This window comes from Aotus nancymaae, unplaced genomic scaffold (assembly GCF_030222135.1).
Source record: "Aotus nancymaae isolate 86718 unplaced genomic scaffold, 86718_ANA_hifiasm-v0.15.2.pri h1tg000108l, whole genome shotgun sequence".
Lineage (NCBI taxonomy): Eukaryota > Metazoa > Chordata > Mammalia > Primates > Aotidae > Aotus > Aotus nancymaae.
The window spans coordinates 2,605,992-2,624,864 of NW_026988523.1; the positions used below are offsets into that span (position 1 = coordinate 2,605,992).

Below are 18,873 nucleotides of genomic sequence, written 5' to 3' on the forward strand. Positions count from 1 at the left end.
CTAGAGTGCAATGGTGCGATCTTAGCTCACTGCAACCTCTGCCTCCTGAGTTCAAGTAATTCTCCTGCCTCAGCTTCTCAAGTAGCTGGGACTCCAGGTGCATGCCACCATGCCCAGCAATTTTTTTTGTATTTTTAGTAGAGACAGGGTTTCACCGTGTTGGCCAGGCTGGTCTCAAACTCTTGACCTCAAATCCACCTGCCTCAGCCTCCTAAAGTGCTGGGATTACAGGCGTGAGCCACTGACTCTGGCTCACATTGTCTCGATTACTGTAGCTTTACAGTAAGTTTTGAAACCAGAAATTATAAGTCTTCTAGTTTTGTCATTCTTTTTCAAAACATCTTGGCTAATCTGGGCCCTTCACATTTCCATATCAAATTTAGGACCAGCTCATCAATTTCTGCAAAAATGCCCACAAAGCCCTCTAAGATCTGGCCTCCAGTGATCCAAATGACCTAATCTCCCGCAACTGTCACTCTTGCTTACTTTGCCTTAGCCATACTGTTTCTTGAACACGTTGCATGCTCCGGCCTAAGAATCTGTCCACTGACTGTCCTATTTCCTGGAATACTTTTCTCCAATATTTATATGGCTTATCCTTTCTTACCCTCAAGACTTTGCTCAGGTATCAGCTTCTTCTCCACAAGACTAACTCTGGCCACCTCCCTTTAAATTATATTCAACGCCACTATCAATACTCCCAGCATTCATTATCCTGTTCATTTTTTCCCATAGCACTTATTTACCTTCAAATATAATGTATACTATACTTAATATGTTTATTGCTTATTGCATATCTGCCCCAATAGAATGCAAGCCTTTTAGGGCAGAGATTTTTGTCTGATTCATGGATGCATCCCAAGGCACTAGGTATATGCACTGCATATAGTAGATATCTATTAAGTATTTGTTGAATGGATAAATTTAAAAAGCAGAATTCTACTGGCTATCATGAATTGAAATGCTATGCATTAAAAGTTGAATTTATTCATGCCTTCATTCATTCAACGTATTGAATGGCTTCTCTTTGCCAAGCACTGCAAGAGACATGGGGGATATTCAAGACAGAAGACAGACAAGGTCCTGTTGATATGGAGCTTACTTACTAATTTTCTGTCTCCCTTTATAGAATGTAAAAATAAAAAAATATATATAATTCTTGTAATAATATGTTATAGCCAGGCATGATAGCCCATGCCTGTAATCGCAGCTTCTCAGGAAGCTGAGACAGGAAGATCACTTGAGCCCAGGAGGTGGAGTTATGACTGTACCACTGCACTACAGCCTGAGCGACACAGTGAGACATCTCTGTGTCTCTTATAAGTGTGTATATATATATATATATATATATAAGCATATATATATTTATATATATAAGCATATATATAAATATATATACTTATATTTTTAGAGACATCTCTAAAAATTTAAGTATATAAATAAATAGTGTTACAAAAACAATAGAATAAATAAGTAAACATGCCAATTATTAGGGGCAGTGAGCTAGGGAGTACTCCTTCAACTAGAATAAACAACTACACTCAATCTGAGATGTCAAAACAAGATGAGGAAAAGCCAGTCATGCAGAAACCTGGGGTAAAAAAAAAAAATTCCAGGTAGACAAAAAATATAAAGCTCTGGGAGGAAGATGGACCTTGGCAAGTTTAACAAACAACAAAGACAGTATGATTTGAAGGTGAAGTCTGAGGAGATACAGTAGGACGGGATTCTACGGTATCCATCCATTGTGGAGGCCCTAAACCTGCCTAACATTTGTAGTAAATTAGATGCATCCTGGAATAGTATTTTTATATCACCTTCTCTCTCCTGTGCTCCCTCCTCTCATATTCTTTTTTCTTTCAAGAATAAGAGTCAATGGCATAGATGAGCAGTATCACTGCTAAGAAATCTGAAAAGACTATTCTTTAGTCCATCTAGTACTCTTGTGCAAACAGAAAAAGTGCCTTCCTCAGAACATCTTATTGCTACCTATTAGAAAAATATGTAATAAATAAGAATATCAGCAACTGACTCATAATTGTACAATGTCCTAGATGCAGTATATAGCAGCCCTGGTTGCAGAGAGAGAGAAAAGTAGCTCTATGCAAAATATGCAAACCAAACTGTTTCCATTTATTCCTGTATGGCATATACCAAATGCTGCAGATGCTACATATACATATATATTTACATGCATTGCAAATTATGACTATTCCCCATTAGCTACTGTTGGCTACTGATTCTGACAGCATTTTCCTCATGAGAGAAAGAATGAGTCTTTTTGGATATTAGTCAATGGAGAAAATATTGTGTTTACAGTAAAGTGATACAGATTTAAGTGGCTGTAACCACGAATGTAACATTAGGAAAGTGGTAAAAGTCGTGACTACATCCTCAAGTGTTAGAAACAGTGATCATTATACGGTCTATCCGAAGACGATATTAGGACAGTGTTTTCTTTGGAATGCATTTGCCTATATTACCTCATGTAATTCAAACATTATTTTTATTTTGTAGTTTCCTGTTTATGTTTTTTAAATAAGTTAAAGGATATTTTGGTAAAGTAACAGATTCCAAAAATTTTTAAAAGTCCACATTTTCACGCTTTTTCAAGCTTAATCCCAAAGATTAGTTTCATCATTTAGCCTAAAGTTTTCTAATTTAGGAAAGGAATAATATGTGTCTTTGACTTTAAGAGAAATCATCTGTGATACTGTGTACATCTGTGATTTCTAGATGAATAGCATTCGAATGCCACATCAGTATGATTAAAATTAATAAGCAACTAATAAAATCCATAAAGGCTAGCTTTTCCTAGAGGTGTGCAATGATGGAAGAGTGCCACCTAGCGTTCATGTGGATTCAACATATCCTGGCCAAAAAGCCATTTCACAAATACCCTCAATTTTTGCCTTGTAGTTATTCATTAAATCATAATAATTTTGTAGAGGCCCTAATCAAGTATCAAAATATGAATTATGAACTCCTAAAAAATGTATATCGCCCATATACTCTAGAAACTGAGTTTTCAAAAAGGAAGTTAAACTTCTATCTATAGCTACATAAAAGCAGAAAAAGAGTTACTAAAAAAAAAAAAAATACTAAAAATTTTAAACATCATGACCCTAAGTAGTAGGCTAGGAAGAACATAAGGCTCTAGGCTTAATAGGTTCAAATTTGGGCCCTATCACCTTCTAGCAGTACAATCTTGAGTGTTTTTAAAAACTGAGGTTGTCCTTATATGAAAAGAATTTAATATATACAGTAGGCATTCAATAAATGATAGATATTAACTATTAAGAAAAAGAGCTTTCACATTCTGACTCATAAGTTAATAAGCTTCTTTTTTTAAAGAAAAGTGAAAGCAGGTTCATTAAGAAAGGAATAAAAGAATGGCTACTCCATAGGCAGAGCATCCTCCTCGTTTTTAATATATCCCCTCCAGTCATCAGAACTTTAGGAAACATTTTAACGCAAGGACAGCTTATGCCAGGTTAATAATTTCATTTCTCTTTAATTCCTTGCATAAAAGAGGACCTAATCTTAGGGGTTTCTTTTTATCCTTTGTCCAGTCAGCCCCAAGTAGGTTTAAAGTTCTTAACTTATTGATGAAATTATCAGATTCAAACAGCCACTCTTATGAAAAATGAGTGGCATTCAGAGAATTCTCTTCCATTGCTTTCTAACATCTAATAAATTCTCTTCACTTGCTAACACCTAACAAATTATATAACAGTATTTTAAGTGATTAAAAGCATTAATTTTAAAAAAGCTATTAAATCATTTCAAGAATATCTTCCTCATGACATTTTTAAAAACATTTAATCTAAAGTGTGCATCTATTTAGTATATATGTGTGTTGTATGTATTTTAAAAAACCCTCTTTTTTTAAAGCCTTGGATTCATTTTATCAAGCCCCTTAAAAATTTTCTAAAATTAAGTCTCTTTTTAGCTTTATCCTGTCTTTAAGGCTACAGATTTCTTGTTTGTATTAGTAGGAATGTAACCATATAACAGGAACAATATCTCAAAAGCTCAGTCTATTAATTAGGATAGTTTTCTAAGCAAACTATTACTAAGGGACTACAAAGGAGAGTATGAAATAAGCCCTGCTTTCCACAGTGGCTCACAGCTGTAATCCCAGCACTTTAGGAGGCCAAGGCAGGTGGATCACCTGAGGTCAGGAGTTCGAGACCAGTCTGGCCAACATAGTAAAACCCCATATCTACTAAAAATACAAAAAATTAGCTGGGCATGGTGGCAAGTGCCTGTAATACCAGCTACTCAGGAGGCTGAGGCAGGAGACTCTCTTGAACCCGGGAGGTGGAGGTTGCAGTGAGCTGAGATGGTGCCATTGCACTCCAGCCTGGGCAACAAGAGTAAAACTCAGTCTACAAAAAAAAAAAAAAGAAGGAAATGAAGGAAATGAAGGAGGGAAGGGGAGGAGAGGGGAAGAGAGGGGAGGGGAGGGAAGGGGAAGGGAGGGGAAGGGAGGGGAAGGGAGGGGAAGGGAGGGAAAGGGAGAGGAAGGGAGGGAAGGGGAGAAAGCCTGCTCTCAAGGAGCTTACTCTCCTCAATACATTACTGAGTCCCAACTCAGAGAGCCAGACGGCAGGATACAGAGGTATTAATAAATGCCCAATCCATGTCTTTGAAAGAAGATGAACTCATTCTCCACGAGCACTGCCTTCCCAGAAGACTATAGCCTGTGCAAAAGGCAGAGGGGATCTTGAAGAAAGCAGGAGTGACAGGGGCACAGATGCCTCTATTTCTCCTTGGCCCTAGATGTTTCTCTCTTTTGTCTCCTAGATTTTGGATGTCTGTCCCTCTCCCTCTTTATTGGTCCTGGATTTCTTTCTCTCCCTCTCTCTAGCTTCACTTTGTATATCTTTCTTTCCTAGAGAACTAGAAGGATATTTAAGAAAAGAGAGGAAAAAAAGGAAGATAAGACAATCAGAGACGAGGTTAAAAAAACAGAAGTGAAGTGAGCACTTATTGATATGGTATTAAATAAATAAACTTTGCAATTTCTTTCCTTCGTTTGGAAATTAGAACTACGTCAGTGTGGAACAGTCACACACACATACAGACATTCACATCACATCTAGATGGGAGCACGACACTTAAGGGAGAAGACGTGGGCCTTTCAGTATTTCCCAACTAGTTTCTTCACCTATAAATTTGGGAATAAGACTAGATAAATAGTTCATAAACATTTTACTGTTCCCTTTTCATTTCTTAACCTATAGTAAGAACCAGTTTCCATTAGGACCAATACACATCCACACCCACACACAACCACACACACACATACCCCACCACTGGAAAAAGTTCTCAAAAACAATTCTTATTCTCAGTATGTGAAGTATACTGATATTTTTATACCTTTTTTTAAAAGCTGTCTATTATTTGCAATTTAGAGCTTACAATCCACTAACACATCACAACCTCAATTTCAGAATCACTGCTCTTAACAAAAATCAAGTCTCTTTCAGCTCTAAGACTTTGTGACTTGAATGACGAGTGGATCAATGAAGAAATTAAAAAGAAAATTGAAAATTTTCTTGATACAAATGATAATGGAAACACAATACACTATTAGCTATGGGATGTTACTAGCTAGGGAATTCAGTGAAAGCAGTCTTAAGAAAAAAATTTATAGCTCTAAGTGCCTACATCAAAAGAGAGAGAGAGAAACTTCAAATAAACAGCCTAATGATGCACCTTAGAAAATTACAAAACCTGGAGCAAACTGAACCCAAAATTAGTAGAAGAAAAGAAATAGTAAGATCAGAGCAGAAATAAATGAATTTGAAATTTTAAAAAACATGAAAGATATATGAAACAAAAAGTTGATTCCTTGAAAAGATAAACACAATTGATAATCCTTTAGCCAGTGTAAGAAAAATAGAGAGAAGGCCCAAACAAATAAAATCAGAGATGAAAAAGGAAACATTACAAATGATATTACAGAAATTCAAAAGATCATTCATGGCCACTATGCCAATAAATTGGTAAATCTATTAAAAAATGATAAAACTTAGCAAGATGGAACTAGGAAGAAATCCAAAACATGAAGAGACCAATAACAAGTAATGAGATCAAAGCCACAATAAAAAGTCTCCCAGTAAAGAAAAGCCCAGGACCTGATTGATGGTTTCACTATTGAATTCTACTAAACATATACAGAACTAATACCAATCTTATTCAAGCTATTCCAAAAAATACAGGAAGAGGGAATATTCCCAAGCTCATTCTATGAGCTCAGTATTACCCTGATACCAAAACCAGACAATAACACCTCAAAAAAAAAAAAAAGAAAGAAAGAAAGAAAAGAAAAGTACAGGTCAGTATATTTAATACTGATGTAAAAATCTTCAAAAATATTAGCAAACTGAATTCAGTAACACATTAAAAATATCATTCATCATGACCAAGTGGGATTTATCCCTGAGATGCAAGGATGGTTCAACACATGCAAATCAATCAATGTGATACATCATATCAACAGAATAAAGAACAGAAACCATATGATCATTTCAACTGATGCTGAAAAAGCATTTGATGAAATTCAACATCACTTCTTCACAAAAGCATTAAAAAACTGGATATAGAAGGAACATATCTCAACATAATAAAAGCCACATATGACAACCCCACAGCTAGTATCATACTGAAAGGGGAAAAACTGAGAACATTTCCTCTCAGATCTGGAACACGACAAGGGTACACACTTTCACCACTGTTAATCAACATAGGAGGTCCTAGCTAGGGCAATCAGATAAGAGAAAGGGCATCCAAATTTGAAAGGAAGAAGTCAAAGTATCCCTGTCTGGAGATGATATAATCTTACATTTGGAAAAACTTGAAGACTACACCAAAAGATTCTTAGAACTGATTAATTCAGTAAAGTTGCAGGATACAAAATCATACCAATATCAGTAGCATTTCTATATGTCAACAGTGAACAATCTGAAAAAAAATTTTTTTAAAGTTATCCTATTTACAACAGCCACAAACAAAATAAAATACATAGGAATTAACAAAAGAAGTAAAATATTTATATGATGAAAACTTTAAAACATGGATAAAAGAAATTGAATAAAACACTAAAAAATTAAAAGATATTCTATTCTATGTTCATGGAAAGAATCAATATTGTTAAAATGTCCACACTACCTAAAGCAATCTACAGATTTAATACAATCTCTATCAAAATGTCAATGACATTCTTCAAAGAGTAGAAATAGAAAAGACAATCCTAAAATTAATACAGAACCACAGAAGACTCAGAATAGCCAAAACCATCCTAAGTAAAATGATAAAAACTGAAAAAAAAATCACATTACCTGACTGCAAATTATACTACAGAGCTATAGTAACCAAAACAGCATGGTACAGACACATAGACTAATGGAACAGAATAGAGAACCCAGAAACAAATCAATACACCTACAATAAACTCATTTTCAACAAAGGTTCCAAGAACATATGTTGGAGAAAAGACAGCCTCTTCAGTAAATGGTGCTGGAAAAACTGGGTATCTATATGCAGAAGAATGGAACTAGATCCCTTTCTCTGGCCATATACAAACATAAAATCAAAATGGATTTGGATTAAAACTTAAATCTAAAACCTCTAACTATGACACTACTAAAAGAAAACATTGAGGAAAATCCCCAAGACATCGGTTTGGGCAAAAATTTCTTGAACACCACCACACAGGCACAGGCAACCAAAGCAATAATAGATAAAATGGAGCACATCAAGTTAAAAAGCTTCTGCACAGCAAAGGAAACAATCAACAAAGTGAAGAGACAACCCACAGAATGGGAGAAAATATTTGCAAACCACCCATCTGACAAGACATTAATAATCAGAATACACAAGGAGCTCAAACAACTCTACAGGAAAAAATCTAATAATCTGACTAAAAAATGAGCAAAAGATCTCAATAGATATTTCTCAAAAGAAGACATACCAGTGGCAAACAGGGATATGAAAAGGTGCTCAATATCATTGATCATGAGAAAATGCAAATCAAAACTACAATGAGGTATCATCTCACCCCAATTTAAAAAACTTTTATCCAAATTGCAAGCAGTAACAAACAGCAAGGATGTGTAGAAAAGGGAACACTCATACACTGTTGCTGGGAATATAAAATTAGTACAACCACTATAGACAACAGTTTAGAGCTTCAAAAAACTAAAATAGAGCTACCTTATAATCCAACAATCCCACTATGGGGGAAAAAGAAATCAGTATATCAAAGAGATATCTGCACTCCCATGTTTATTGCAGCACTATTGACAATAGCCAAGATTTAGAAGCAACCTAAGTGTCCATCAAAACAATAGATAAAGAAAATGTGGTACATATACCCAATGAAGTACTATTCAGCCATAAAGAACAATGCGATTCTGTCATTTGCAAGAACATAATGGAATTAAAGGTCATTATATTAAGTGAAATAAGCCAGGCACAAAAAAACAAACATTGCATGTTCTAACTTACTTGTGAGATGTGAAAATCAAAACAACTAAACTCATGGAGATAGAGAGTAGAAGGCTGGAGAGGTTGTGTAGGAGGTGAGGATGGTTAATGGGCACAAAAAAACCAGAAAGACTGAATAAGACCTAGTATTCAACATCATAACAGGGTGACTACAGTCAATAATAATTTAATTATACATTTTTAAATAACTAGAAGAGCATAATTCGATTGCTAACCCAAAGGATAAATACTTGAGGAAATGGATACTCAATTTTCCATGATATATTTATTATGCATTGCATACCTGTACCAAAATATCTCATGTACATACTTAGATATTAAAGTATTAAATATATATTTATATATTATGTATAGTGGGTGTATATAAATGTATATATATGCACACACCCCTAATATATCATGGGTGTATATATATTATATATATATATATATATATATATATATATATATATACACACACATAGATATAATACACACACACACACACACCCCTGCTATATAACCACAAAAATTTTGTTTTTTTTTAAAAGACTGATTTCATGCCACATAAGGCTTGTATGATCTGGTCTCAGGCTACTTCATCTGTCTCACCTGCCTTTGCCACCCTCTCCCTCACTTTCTCTGCTCCAGTTACACTGGCCTTCTCACTGGTTAATCAATAAACCAAGCAGGCTCCTGCCTCCGGGTCATTGCATCCTGCTAAGATTCCCAGGGCTTTCCATGTCATCACTTCATTCAGGTCACCACTCATATGTCAGCAATGTAAGGAGGCTTTTCTGACCAGCCAACTAAATACCAATTTCTCCACCCTCCGTCTTGTTTGATTTTTTTTCCATAACACTTATCAAAACCTCACATTATACTACGTTTGTTTATTCTGTGTCAACTCAGAAATTTTAGCTCCATAAGCATGGGACTTTGTCACTGATTGCCCAGAAGAGTGCCTGGCACTCAAGAGAAACTGAAAAATAATTGATTAAATGAAGCCAGAGCTCTCTCTTGGAATAAAAGAGTCCATTATTTTTGACCCAGAATTCTAGACTTTTTTCTAAAGGTGAATAGCCCTTGATCAAAACTCGTTGTCCACTCCTGGTCTCTACCAAGTAACTAGCAGGGAAATTCAGTGGAAAGTTACCTTCCTTGCTTTTCAACTATCTTTGTAGAGGATTAGCCTTCTTCCTTGGATGTCTGTGTCTTTCTGCTCCCTGATGATATTGATATCTCTTCCCTGTAAATACAGTACCTGCTTCCAAGGACAGTATCAATTAGTTAAGAATCTTAAATGCCTTTAAAAATAGAAAACATTCTCTAAGTGGCATGCACTATCATTATTAAAATAGCAGCTTTGCAAAGGTTTTGTCAGGTGCTAAAATGAAAAAAGAAGAAGATGAAGAGCGTAGGGGGACATAGAGCAACTAGAGGTGTTACTTTAGTATGGTGGACAAGGAAGTCCTCTCTGATGAGGCGGCATCTGAACATAGTTCTGAAAAAAAGTGGAGGAGGATTTCAGGCAAATGGAATAGCAAGTGCGGCTGAAGTGTATGTAAAACTGGGGGGAAAAAAGATGTAAACCAAAAAGAATTGCTTAAAAATTATACAAACAAGAACTACCTCAAGTACTTCTGAATAGTCACCAACTTTGTATATACTGTGTCCACTCAAAATCACCCAAAGGGACATCTGGGTCAATGAACAAAAATGTTTAAAAGAAAGTGGGGTGGGAGAAGCATCTATTAAGTTCTTAATTGTACAGGACACTAGGCTGAACCCTGAACAATGAACCACAATGACAGAATTTCCTACTTAATCTCCAAATGCCTTCCAGTACGTTTAGGGAATCAATGTTGGCATTAATATGCATAAGTTTAATTTTGGATTTATGCATATTCACGTTAAAGAAAACCTGAAGCTCGGTGAATGAAAAATAGCACAGAGAAAAGCTGTAAAGTCAAATAATCTTGTTTTTAATTCGCATTCTTTCTATCATTAGTCTCTCTTCTGTGTTCCCACATTCAGTAGGTCTCTATCTTAACACTTGGAAATAACAGCAGGAGCAACAGTAATAACAGCCAACATTTATTGGAAGCTGTGTATAAAGCATGGTAGTCTCTCTTCTGTGTTCCCACATTCAGTAGGTCTCTATCTTAACACTTGGAAATAACAGCAGGAGCAACAGTAATAACAGCCAACATTTATTGGAAGCTGTGTATAAAGCATGGGGCTAAACAATTTATCATTTAGCTATAATAAGATCCCTATTAGGGAACTAGTACTATTACTATCCTCATTTTATAAATGAAGAAACTGAATTTCTCTAAGTTAGTATTACAATGTTACGTGTATCATGTATTTCTCTTCCTCTCTTTTTTCTCTTCCTCCAAGACTGTGAGCTTTTTAAGAAAGAAATCTAGTCTTGTTCATCTTTGTATCTTGGATATATGTAATGTTGCAAGAACTCAAAAGTAGGGCAGAAAGATTCGTTCAAAAGCTTCTGTTCTGTATCTGAATATAAATGCTTATTATTTCAAGTTTGATTTCAAAAGTGTTCTAATAATGCATGCCTCAATGTACGTGTTAAGCATATTGGGAGACAAGATAAAATCATAAGGCCAATACTAATTTTTATGTGGAAATGCTACAAAAAAAGGGATCATATTATTACAGAAGTCATTCTTTCTTTGGATAAAAACTTGAAAATTTTTAATTATGAAAAATATTCAGATAGCTAAGATATACAGATATTCACCTTTCAGAGATTTCAGTGCATACAGTAAAATCCAATAAGGTTCCTAAAAAGCAATATGGTTTAACATAAATGGTAAAACTGTACTTCCCACTAGATGAAGGGATTTTCAGTTTTTCTAGACCTAAATTTCTGAGCCTAAGTGGCAAGAAACAGCTGGGTCTGAATGGTCTCGTTGCACTTTCACAGTCAAATTATGGAATAATAAAATCTCACATGACCAGCAATAAAAGTAAATGTTCCCAGCTAATCCATTTAAGCTGAGTAGAAATTCAGGAATCTCACAGCTAATACCTGCTAAATACATATCAGACATGTTTAGCTGTCCCTACCCCCAAAAAATACATGACCATTATTGAAATTGGTCGCAAAATTCATCTGTGCCATTTCCCATGCTTCCCTCCCTTTTCACCAGTTTTTTCTTGTTTCCATTAGGAAAATGAATCTATAAGAGAAATTTAGGAAGAGGAAATTTAATATATAAGAGTAAATTTTTCGACATCCACAAAGTTGCATTAACACCATTAACCTCAAATATTTATTTCTGAAGGCTGTTTTATATTTTAATCTCTTCCATTTTCCTCAACTATCTTCTCGTTAGGCAGCAATCTGGTTAATATGAAAATAATACATTTCATATGTATATTACAGTTTATAAATTACTTTCATATCAACTTACTTGATTTTCACAAAAAATGCTTTAAGGTAATCTAAACAGAAAGTATTATTTTGATTTTATGGATGAGAAAATAACTATCCAGGGGGAAAGATTACATAACACATAGCTCATAAGTGCTTAAGCCAGGACTGGAATAAAGATTGAAATTTTAGATTTCTAGCTCTACATCAGTTCGTTTGTACTTCAACGTACCGCATCTTGAAAATAAGTACACAAGAGAAGACTGGAAAATCTGCTACAAGTAATAGTTAAAGAAAGGCTAACTTATTCTTCACTACAGGCAAATAATACATCTTGAATTTTAACAATTTATGAGAGATATAAAACAATAATTACAAAGAAATATTGTAGGTATTAACAGTGCCTTTCATCTACAGAACATACAGTAATTTTTAACATTTCTCTCAATATTCTGAGCAAAGCAGATGACAGTTTTATTAAAAGTTCAAATCTATTGTTGGACATATATATGTAATATATAGAAATACCAGTTTAGAGTTTAGAAGAAAAAGGCACCATGGTACACTGCTATCAGGGTATTCATTGGCAAAACTATTTTGAGAGTAGTCTCGCAATGTATATTGAAACCCTTAAAAATGTACATGACCTCTCACACCCCAGTTATTATTCCCTTTTTAATTTATTGTAAGGAAATAATTATGGATGTCTATAAAAATGTGTTCACAAAAATATGTTAGTTATCGTGTTAACAGAACAAATTAATAAATGGATTGGTTAAGTCACAGTAAATGAAAGAATAAAATGTAAAATTGTCCTTCAGTATTTGCAGGTGATTGGTTCCAGGACTCTTGCAGATACCAGAATCCTCAGATGCTCAAGTCCCTTACATAAAATGACATCCATTTGTATGTAACCTATGTATATCCTCCAGTATATTTTAATTCATCTCTAAATTACTTACAACACCTAATACAATGCAAATGCTACGTAAATAGTTGTTATAATGCATTGATTTTATTTGTACTTTTCATCATTGTAATTTTTTATTTTTACTTTTTTCAAATATTTTCAATCCTCAATTGGTTGAATCTGGATACAGAACCCATGGATATCGAGGGCTGACTGTAGTTCTTAAAACTGATCTGGAAAAATGTACAAGATATGTTAAGTGGGAAAAAACAGATTTCTAAACAATGAATATAATAGAATCATATTTTAAGGGATAGATATGTGTGTGTGTCTTTATATATATGACTATATATGTAACAAGGATACTACATCAAAATATTAATAGTGATTCTATACAAGCAGTGTTATTATAAATTTAATTTTATTATTTCTACTTCTATAATTTCTAATTCCTAAAAATGACTAGTTATCCTATAGTTCTACAACAGAATAAGTTAAATATCTTTATAAATAAATATAAAACATATATAGCATATAGATTTACCTTGTATATATTGGAACTATGGAAAACAAAAGATAAAAGTTAAATTTACATCTATCGGAGAGCTCTAGAGCCATTATGTGTGGATATGAAAATACATTTTAAAGTGTCTAAAAATATGAAGAAGGCACAGTATACAAGATGAGTCAGTGAAGAGAACAATAGCAACTTAATAAGGCAAAGTGTCTAGCATCAGAAAATAAATGTGAATTAAGCAGTACATTTTAATAGCTACAGTTTCTCACATATAATTTACAGAGAGTTATAAAATATTGACAACTTTGGAAGTAAAGTAGTTTAGACAGTTTTTGAAAAGAAGTTAATACAAAGTTCATTGGGAATGCTGGAGGTATTTCTGGAAAATAAGATACTTCAATCATATGCTCTAGCACAATGAAGAAAGATACCAGGTGAGGATCACAGCGGCAAACATAATTCCCACACTGAAACTATAATGCATACACACCTGGAATATATAGTTCTGCTTGCCACACCTTAGAATAGATATCATAGAAACAAACAAGAAAAAGTCCAGAAAACGGAAAATAAAGTATGAAATGCCAACTGTAAGGGATGAAATTAGGAGTCTCTGAGGTTCAAAGACAAGAGCAGGTCAGAAAAATATTTCCCAAAGTTTATAAGATCATAAATGTTACCGATAAGATAAAAATAAGCACCAATAGATCAAATTAATATGGCTAAAGTTTAAATAAGGCAGATCCAAGGAAAATAAAATATTTTGATGGAATAGGTAAATATACAAGATACATAATCCTACTGCATTTAGAATAAAATCTAAAATCCTTCCCAAGTTCCGTAAGTCTCAGTATTCCTGGCTCCTTCCTGCCTCTCAGGTCTCTTCTCCTCCAGCCATCCTTTCATTCTATAGCCCCAGCCACACTAGCTCCCTCCTACTCTTCTAAGGCACTTCTGGGCTTGCTATTGACTCTTCCTGGAATACTCTTCTTCTAGGTTTCCCCACCTGGCAAGCTCCTTTTAATCACTGAGATCTCAGCTTAAAAGTCACATCCTCATGAGGACCTTCCCTGATTGTCCTACTCAAGGCTACTCGCTCTTGGAACCAACTAATATTGCATTACTTAGCTAAATTTCCCTCATAGTACTTATCATCATATGAGGTGATCATTTATTTATTCATGCAAATTTTCTCCAAAACTAAAAAATAAAAAGAATTAAAAAGTTTTATCATCAAGGAGGCTTTCCCTGATCACCCCAGGCTAGTTCAGATCACTCTATTTTATTACTAATTTCCACCTCACCTTGTCATTTTTCTCTTGTCATTTTTCTAACCCAACTCACACTTGTAATTTGTTTTCCAATATCTGTTTTTCTCCATAAATTCCATGAGGTAGGAGCCACTGTGTGCTATCTTATTAATCAATGTATAGCCACCAGTTACCAGCATACGGAAAGCACTCAATAAATACTTTCTTCAATAGATGAATAACTGGTGAATGAGAAAGAATTGGGAATAAAAAGGCAGAAAAAGGAAAGCAAAAAATAAAAAGCTACATGTAAGGAAAATTATGGCATTATATTAACCACTTACTATTCAGTTCTGCAAATATCACTGTTTCCTATTAAACAAGAATATAACAGGCTCTAAACTGCATTTGTAATACAAAATACAGGAAAATAAACTTTTTTAAAGTTTCATATCTGCAATTTATGCCCTATACGTTCTGATTCATTTCTAGTAAATGAAATCCTGTGGATCTTTGGAACTGCAATTCTCCCAAATCAGCAATTCAAGTAACAAAAGGAATTCTGGATGAATAAAAAGCAGATGCTAGCTGGGTGCCATGGCTCATGCCTGTAATCCCAGCACTTTGGGAGGCCAAGGTGGGTGGATCACCTGAAGTCATGAGTTAGAGACAATCCTGGCCAAAATGGCAAAAACCTGTCTCTACTTAAAATACAAAAGTTAGCCAGGCATGGTGGCATGCACCTGTGGTCCCAGCTACTTGGGAGGCTGAGGCATGAGAATTGCTTCAACCCAGGAGGTGGAGGTTGCAGTGAACCAAAATCGCACCACTGCACTCCACAGCCAGGGCGACAGAGCAAGACTCTGTCAATTAAAAAAAAAAAAAAAAAAAAAAAAGCTATTAGGAGAAAGTATTATAAAGTTGGAAACTGAAAAACATTTCATAGGAAGACAGTCTGAAGACTCCTACAAATTCACCCCCAACCAATCAGCAGTGCCAACTCCCTACCCTCCTGCCCACAAAATTATCCTTAAAAACCATAGCCCAGGCAGGTGTGGTGGCTCACACCTGTAATCCCAGAACTTTGGGAGGCTGAGGTGAGCACATCACCTGAGGTCAAGAGTTCAAGACCAGCCTAACCAACATGGAGAAACCCTGTCTATACTAAAAACACAAAATTGGCCAGGTGTGGTGGCCTATGCCTGTAATCCCATCTACTCAGGAGGCTGAGGCAGGAGAATTGCTTGAACCTAGGAGGCGGAGGCTGCAGTGAGCCAAGATCACGCCATTGCACTCCAACCTGGGCAAAAAGAGTGAAACTCCATCTCAAAAAAAAAAAAAAAAAGAAAAGAAAACCATAAAACTATAACCTCCAAGCTGTCAGGGAGGTGGATTTGAAAAATATATCCCTTCCTTCCACTCAGCTGCCTTGCCTCCATTAAACTCTCTCTGCTGCAACTCCTGCATTCTCAATGCTTGGCCTTTCGAGGAAGTGGGAAAGAAGTACCCATTGGCCTGTAACAGGAGAGTAAATAAGAGTCTGGCAAGCAACAAGGTGGTGCAGGTATTCTGTGCAGGGGGAATTGCAAGTGCAAAGTAGAGAGAGGAGACATACTACCAGTTTGAAGTTGCTTGGTATGTTCAATGAAAGGCTAAGTAGCCAAAAGGCAAGAAAATTAAAAAAATATATATATATATGGGAAGGGAAAGGCAAAAGTTAGACAGAAAAGTGCTTGTTCATAGAGGAACTTGCGTGCCATTCTAGACATTTTACTGTAGGAAATGGGGAATCTAGAGTTTTAAAGAAGTGAGTAAATCAACAGGTTGGGTTTTTAAAAATTCCTTCTTGTGGCAGAGAAAATAGTGGGTTGGAGAATTTCCAGACCAGACTTTACAAGACACTAATAAAATAATCAAGAAATGAGGAGATGACAAACTAAAATACGATCTAGTAACCAACTGAATATGGGAAGAATAAAAGAGGGAGGAATGTAGGATAACTCTTATTTCTAGTTTAGGTTATAATATATAGTATCATTATTTAACTTGGTGTAAATAGGAGAAACGAGGAGGAAAAATAGCAAATTCAGTTTTGGTCATATTAAGTTTGAGGGACCTTTGAGACAGACATGTTCAGGAAGCAGTTGAGTTAGGCACTAGTAGATCTGAGAGAAAAATTGATATTTAGAAGCAAAATCAAAGGCATTAGTAGAATTTATGTGAGCGGACAAAATCACACCAAAGGAAAATGTATAAACTAAGAAATGAAAGTAATTAAGAGTGAATTTTCAAGGAATGACATTCAAAAGCCAGGCACAACCAGTGAAAGGAATTAATTCTATAACCCTCAGTTGTCACAAAGAGACTAAGCAATATAAATTTTGAGAAGTAATTACTGGATTTGGCATATAAAAGGCCATTAGAAACTTAAGAACAACTTTTCTGAAGCCATTAAAGAAGCCAGGTAAAAGACTTTTCTCTGTTTGATATAAGTAAAAACACTACGCTTTCAAGAAGTTTGTTGATAGATAGGAGGATTGGGAAATAACTGAATAAACACAGGATGAAGGACATGCTTTTGCTTTATTTAATTTTCATAAGATGTGTGACTTGAGCACTGAGGAGAAGAAACTGAAGAAGAAGAGGCTGAAAGCACAGGAAAGAAAAAAGACAACTGGAAGCAAAATGTTTTGTAACAGACGGGAGCAAATGAGATCAAGAGTAAAGACAGATGGATTATCCTTTAATATCTCTTTCTCTATAATAGAAATACAAGACTAAAGTCTGGGCAAAAATATAGATTAATGTGTAGGCTGGGAGCATGAGGTTGAAGAAATGGCCTATTATACTCCATCATGTTTAGAAAGGAGAAATGAGGAGGACAAGGGACAAGGTTTTATAAAGGGAAGGTTTGAAAATGTCTTTCAGAAAATGTGCAGGGGAAAACTCGGGAAACAAAAAGGATTGCTGAGCAGTATGAAGAAAAAAGGGGTGGTGGGTGGGGCTCTGTTTCTAAATTCATAGCTGTAACTATCTAAAGATCTTTCTATCCTCCAGTCCATTATCCACAAGCGCTTAAAAGATACGGTAGTTAAGTGAATTAACTAGAACCCTGGTACTCTCAAACATGTGGGTGAATTAAAATCACCTGTAGGTTTATTTAAAATGCGAATACCGAGTCCTATTCCTATTCATTCAGAATTTCTGGGGCTGAAGCTCAAACAGTGAATTCCAGAAGCTCTCCAAGCAATCCCAGGGAAATTTCTGTTTAAAAAAAAAAAAAGAAGAAGAAGGAGAAAGAGGAGGAGGAGGAGGAAAGGAGAGGGTATGGGAGGGGAGGGGAGGGGAGGAGAAGAGAAGAAGGAAAAGGAGAGGAGAAGAGACGAGAGGAGAGGAGAGAGGAGGGGAAGGGAAGGGAAGGGAAGGGAAGGGAAGGGAAGGGAGGGGAAGGGAGGGAAGGGAAGGGAAGGGAAGGGAGGGGAAGGGAGGGGAGGGAAAGGGAGCAAACAAGCACAGACCTAGAAGGTAACCAACTGGATAGAAGACAGCTGATCCAATATATACCTGTTAATGGCCCTCGTACGAGCGTGGGGGAGTGCTCTGCTACTCAGAAAAGCAAAGACTTCAAGATCTAGGGAGATTCAGATCAGTCTTGAGTCTCACCACCCAATACTCTTAATAAAGCGCGTTAATGATACTCTGAGCTTGAAGAATGCCATGATGAACAATGCAAACACAAAATGTTTGTTCGAAATACTGTCTCACCTTAGGTTACGAGACTCAATGCCTTATCCTAAATTTTCTGTTTCATTACTCTGGAGATTTAGTATCACTAGTGGAATTCAGGGTGCTGCAAGAAATACGGAGAGCGAGGAGACTGCAGGAACAACCCGTGGGAAGAGGGAAAGAGATAATGGGGAGAAAGTGGGAAGGACAGGACAACTCTTAAGTGCCCATCCGCCCAAAGACTTGGAACGCTACGTAACTAGGACCCCAGAGCCGTTCTTCTGGCCTCCCCGGGCACTCACCATTGTCTCAGGATCTCGGCACTAGAAAAAACGTACCGTAGAGACAGGAAGACACCACCACCACCACCATCATCCGGTTACTCAGGCAACAGAGCCCCGCCCACTGCCGCAAAGTGCGTGGGACGCCACCGCCCCACCTCTTCGTCCTTAGTAGCTGACAGGAATCTCAGCTGCGTCCATCCAATCGCCAGACCCGCCCCTCCATGCTGTTGCCGGGGCTACGTGACGCCGTTTTCCTGTTTCCGGCAATTTTACTTCCGTTTGTTTGA

General features: G+C 36.0%; 1 protein-coding gene across 4 annotated transcripts in view; it reads right to left on the reverse strand.

The window, feature by feature from the left end:
- Positions 1–18,714, reverse strand: part of NME7 (NME/NM23 family member 7) — a 147,371-nt gene extending 128,657 nt beyond the window's left edge. For 2 of the 4 annotated variants that reach the window (XM_064370575.1, XM_064370573.1), the window contains exon 1: positions 18,605–18,699. Coding sequence is in view for 2 of the 4 variants with exons in the window: in XM_064370573.1 (XP_064226643.1) it covers positions 18,605–18,607 (3 nt within the window). In the remaining 2 variants the exon portion in view is untranslated. Of the gene's footprint in view, positions 1–18,604 lie in introns of all 4 variants that reach the window. The other 2 variants (XM_064370572.1, XM_064370574.1) reach the window with 2 other exon arrangements.
- Between the last annotated feature and the right edge of the window lie 159 nt (positions 18,715–18,873).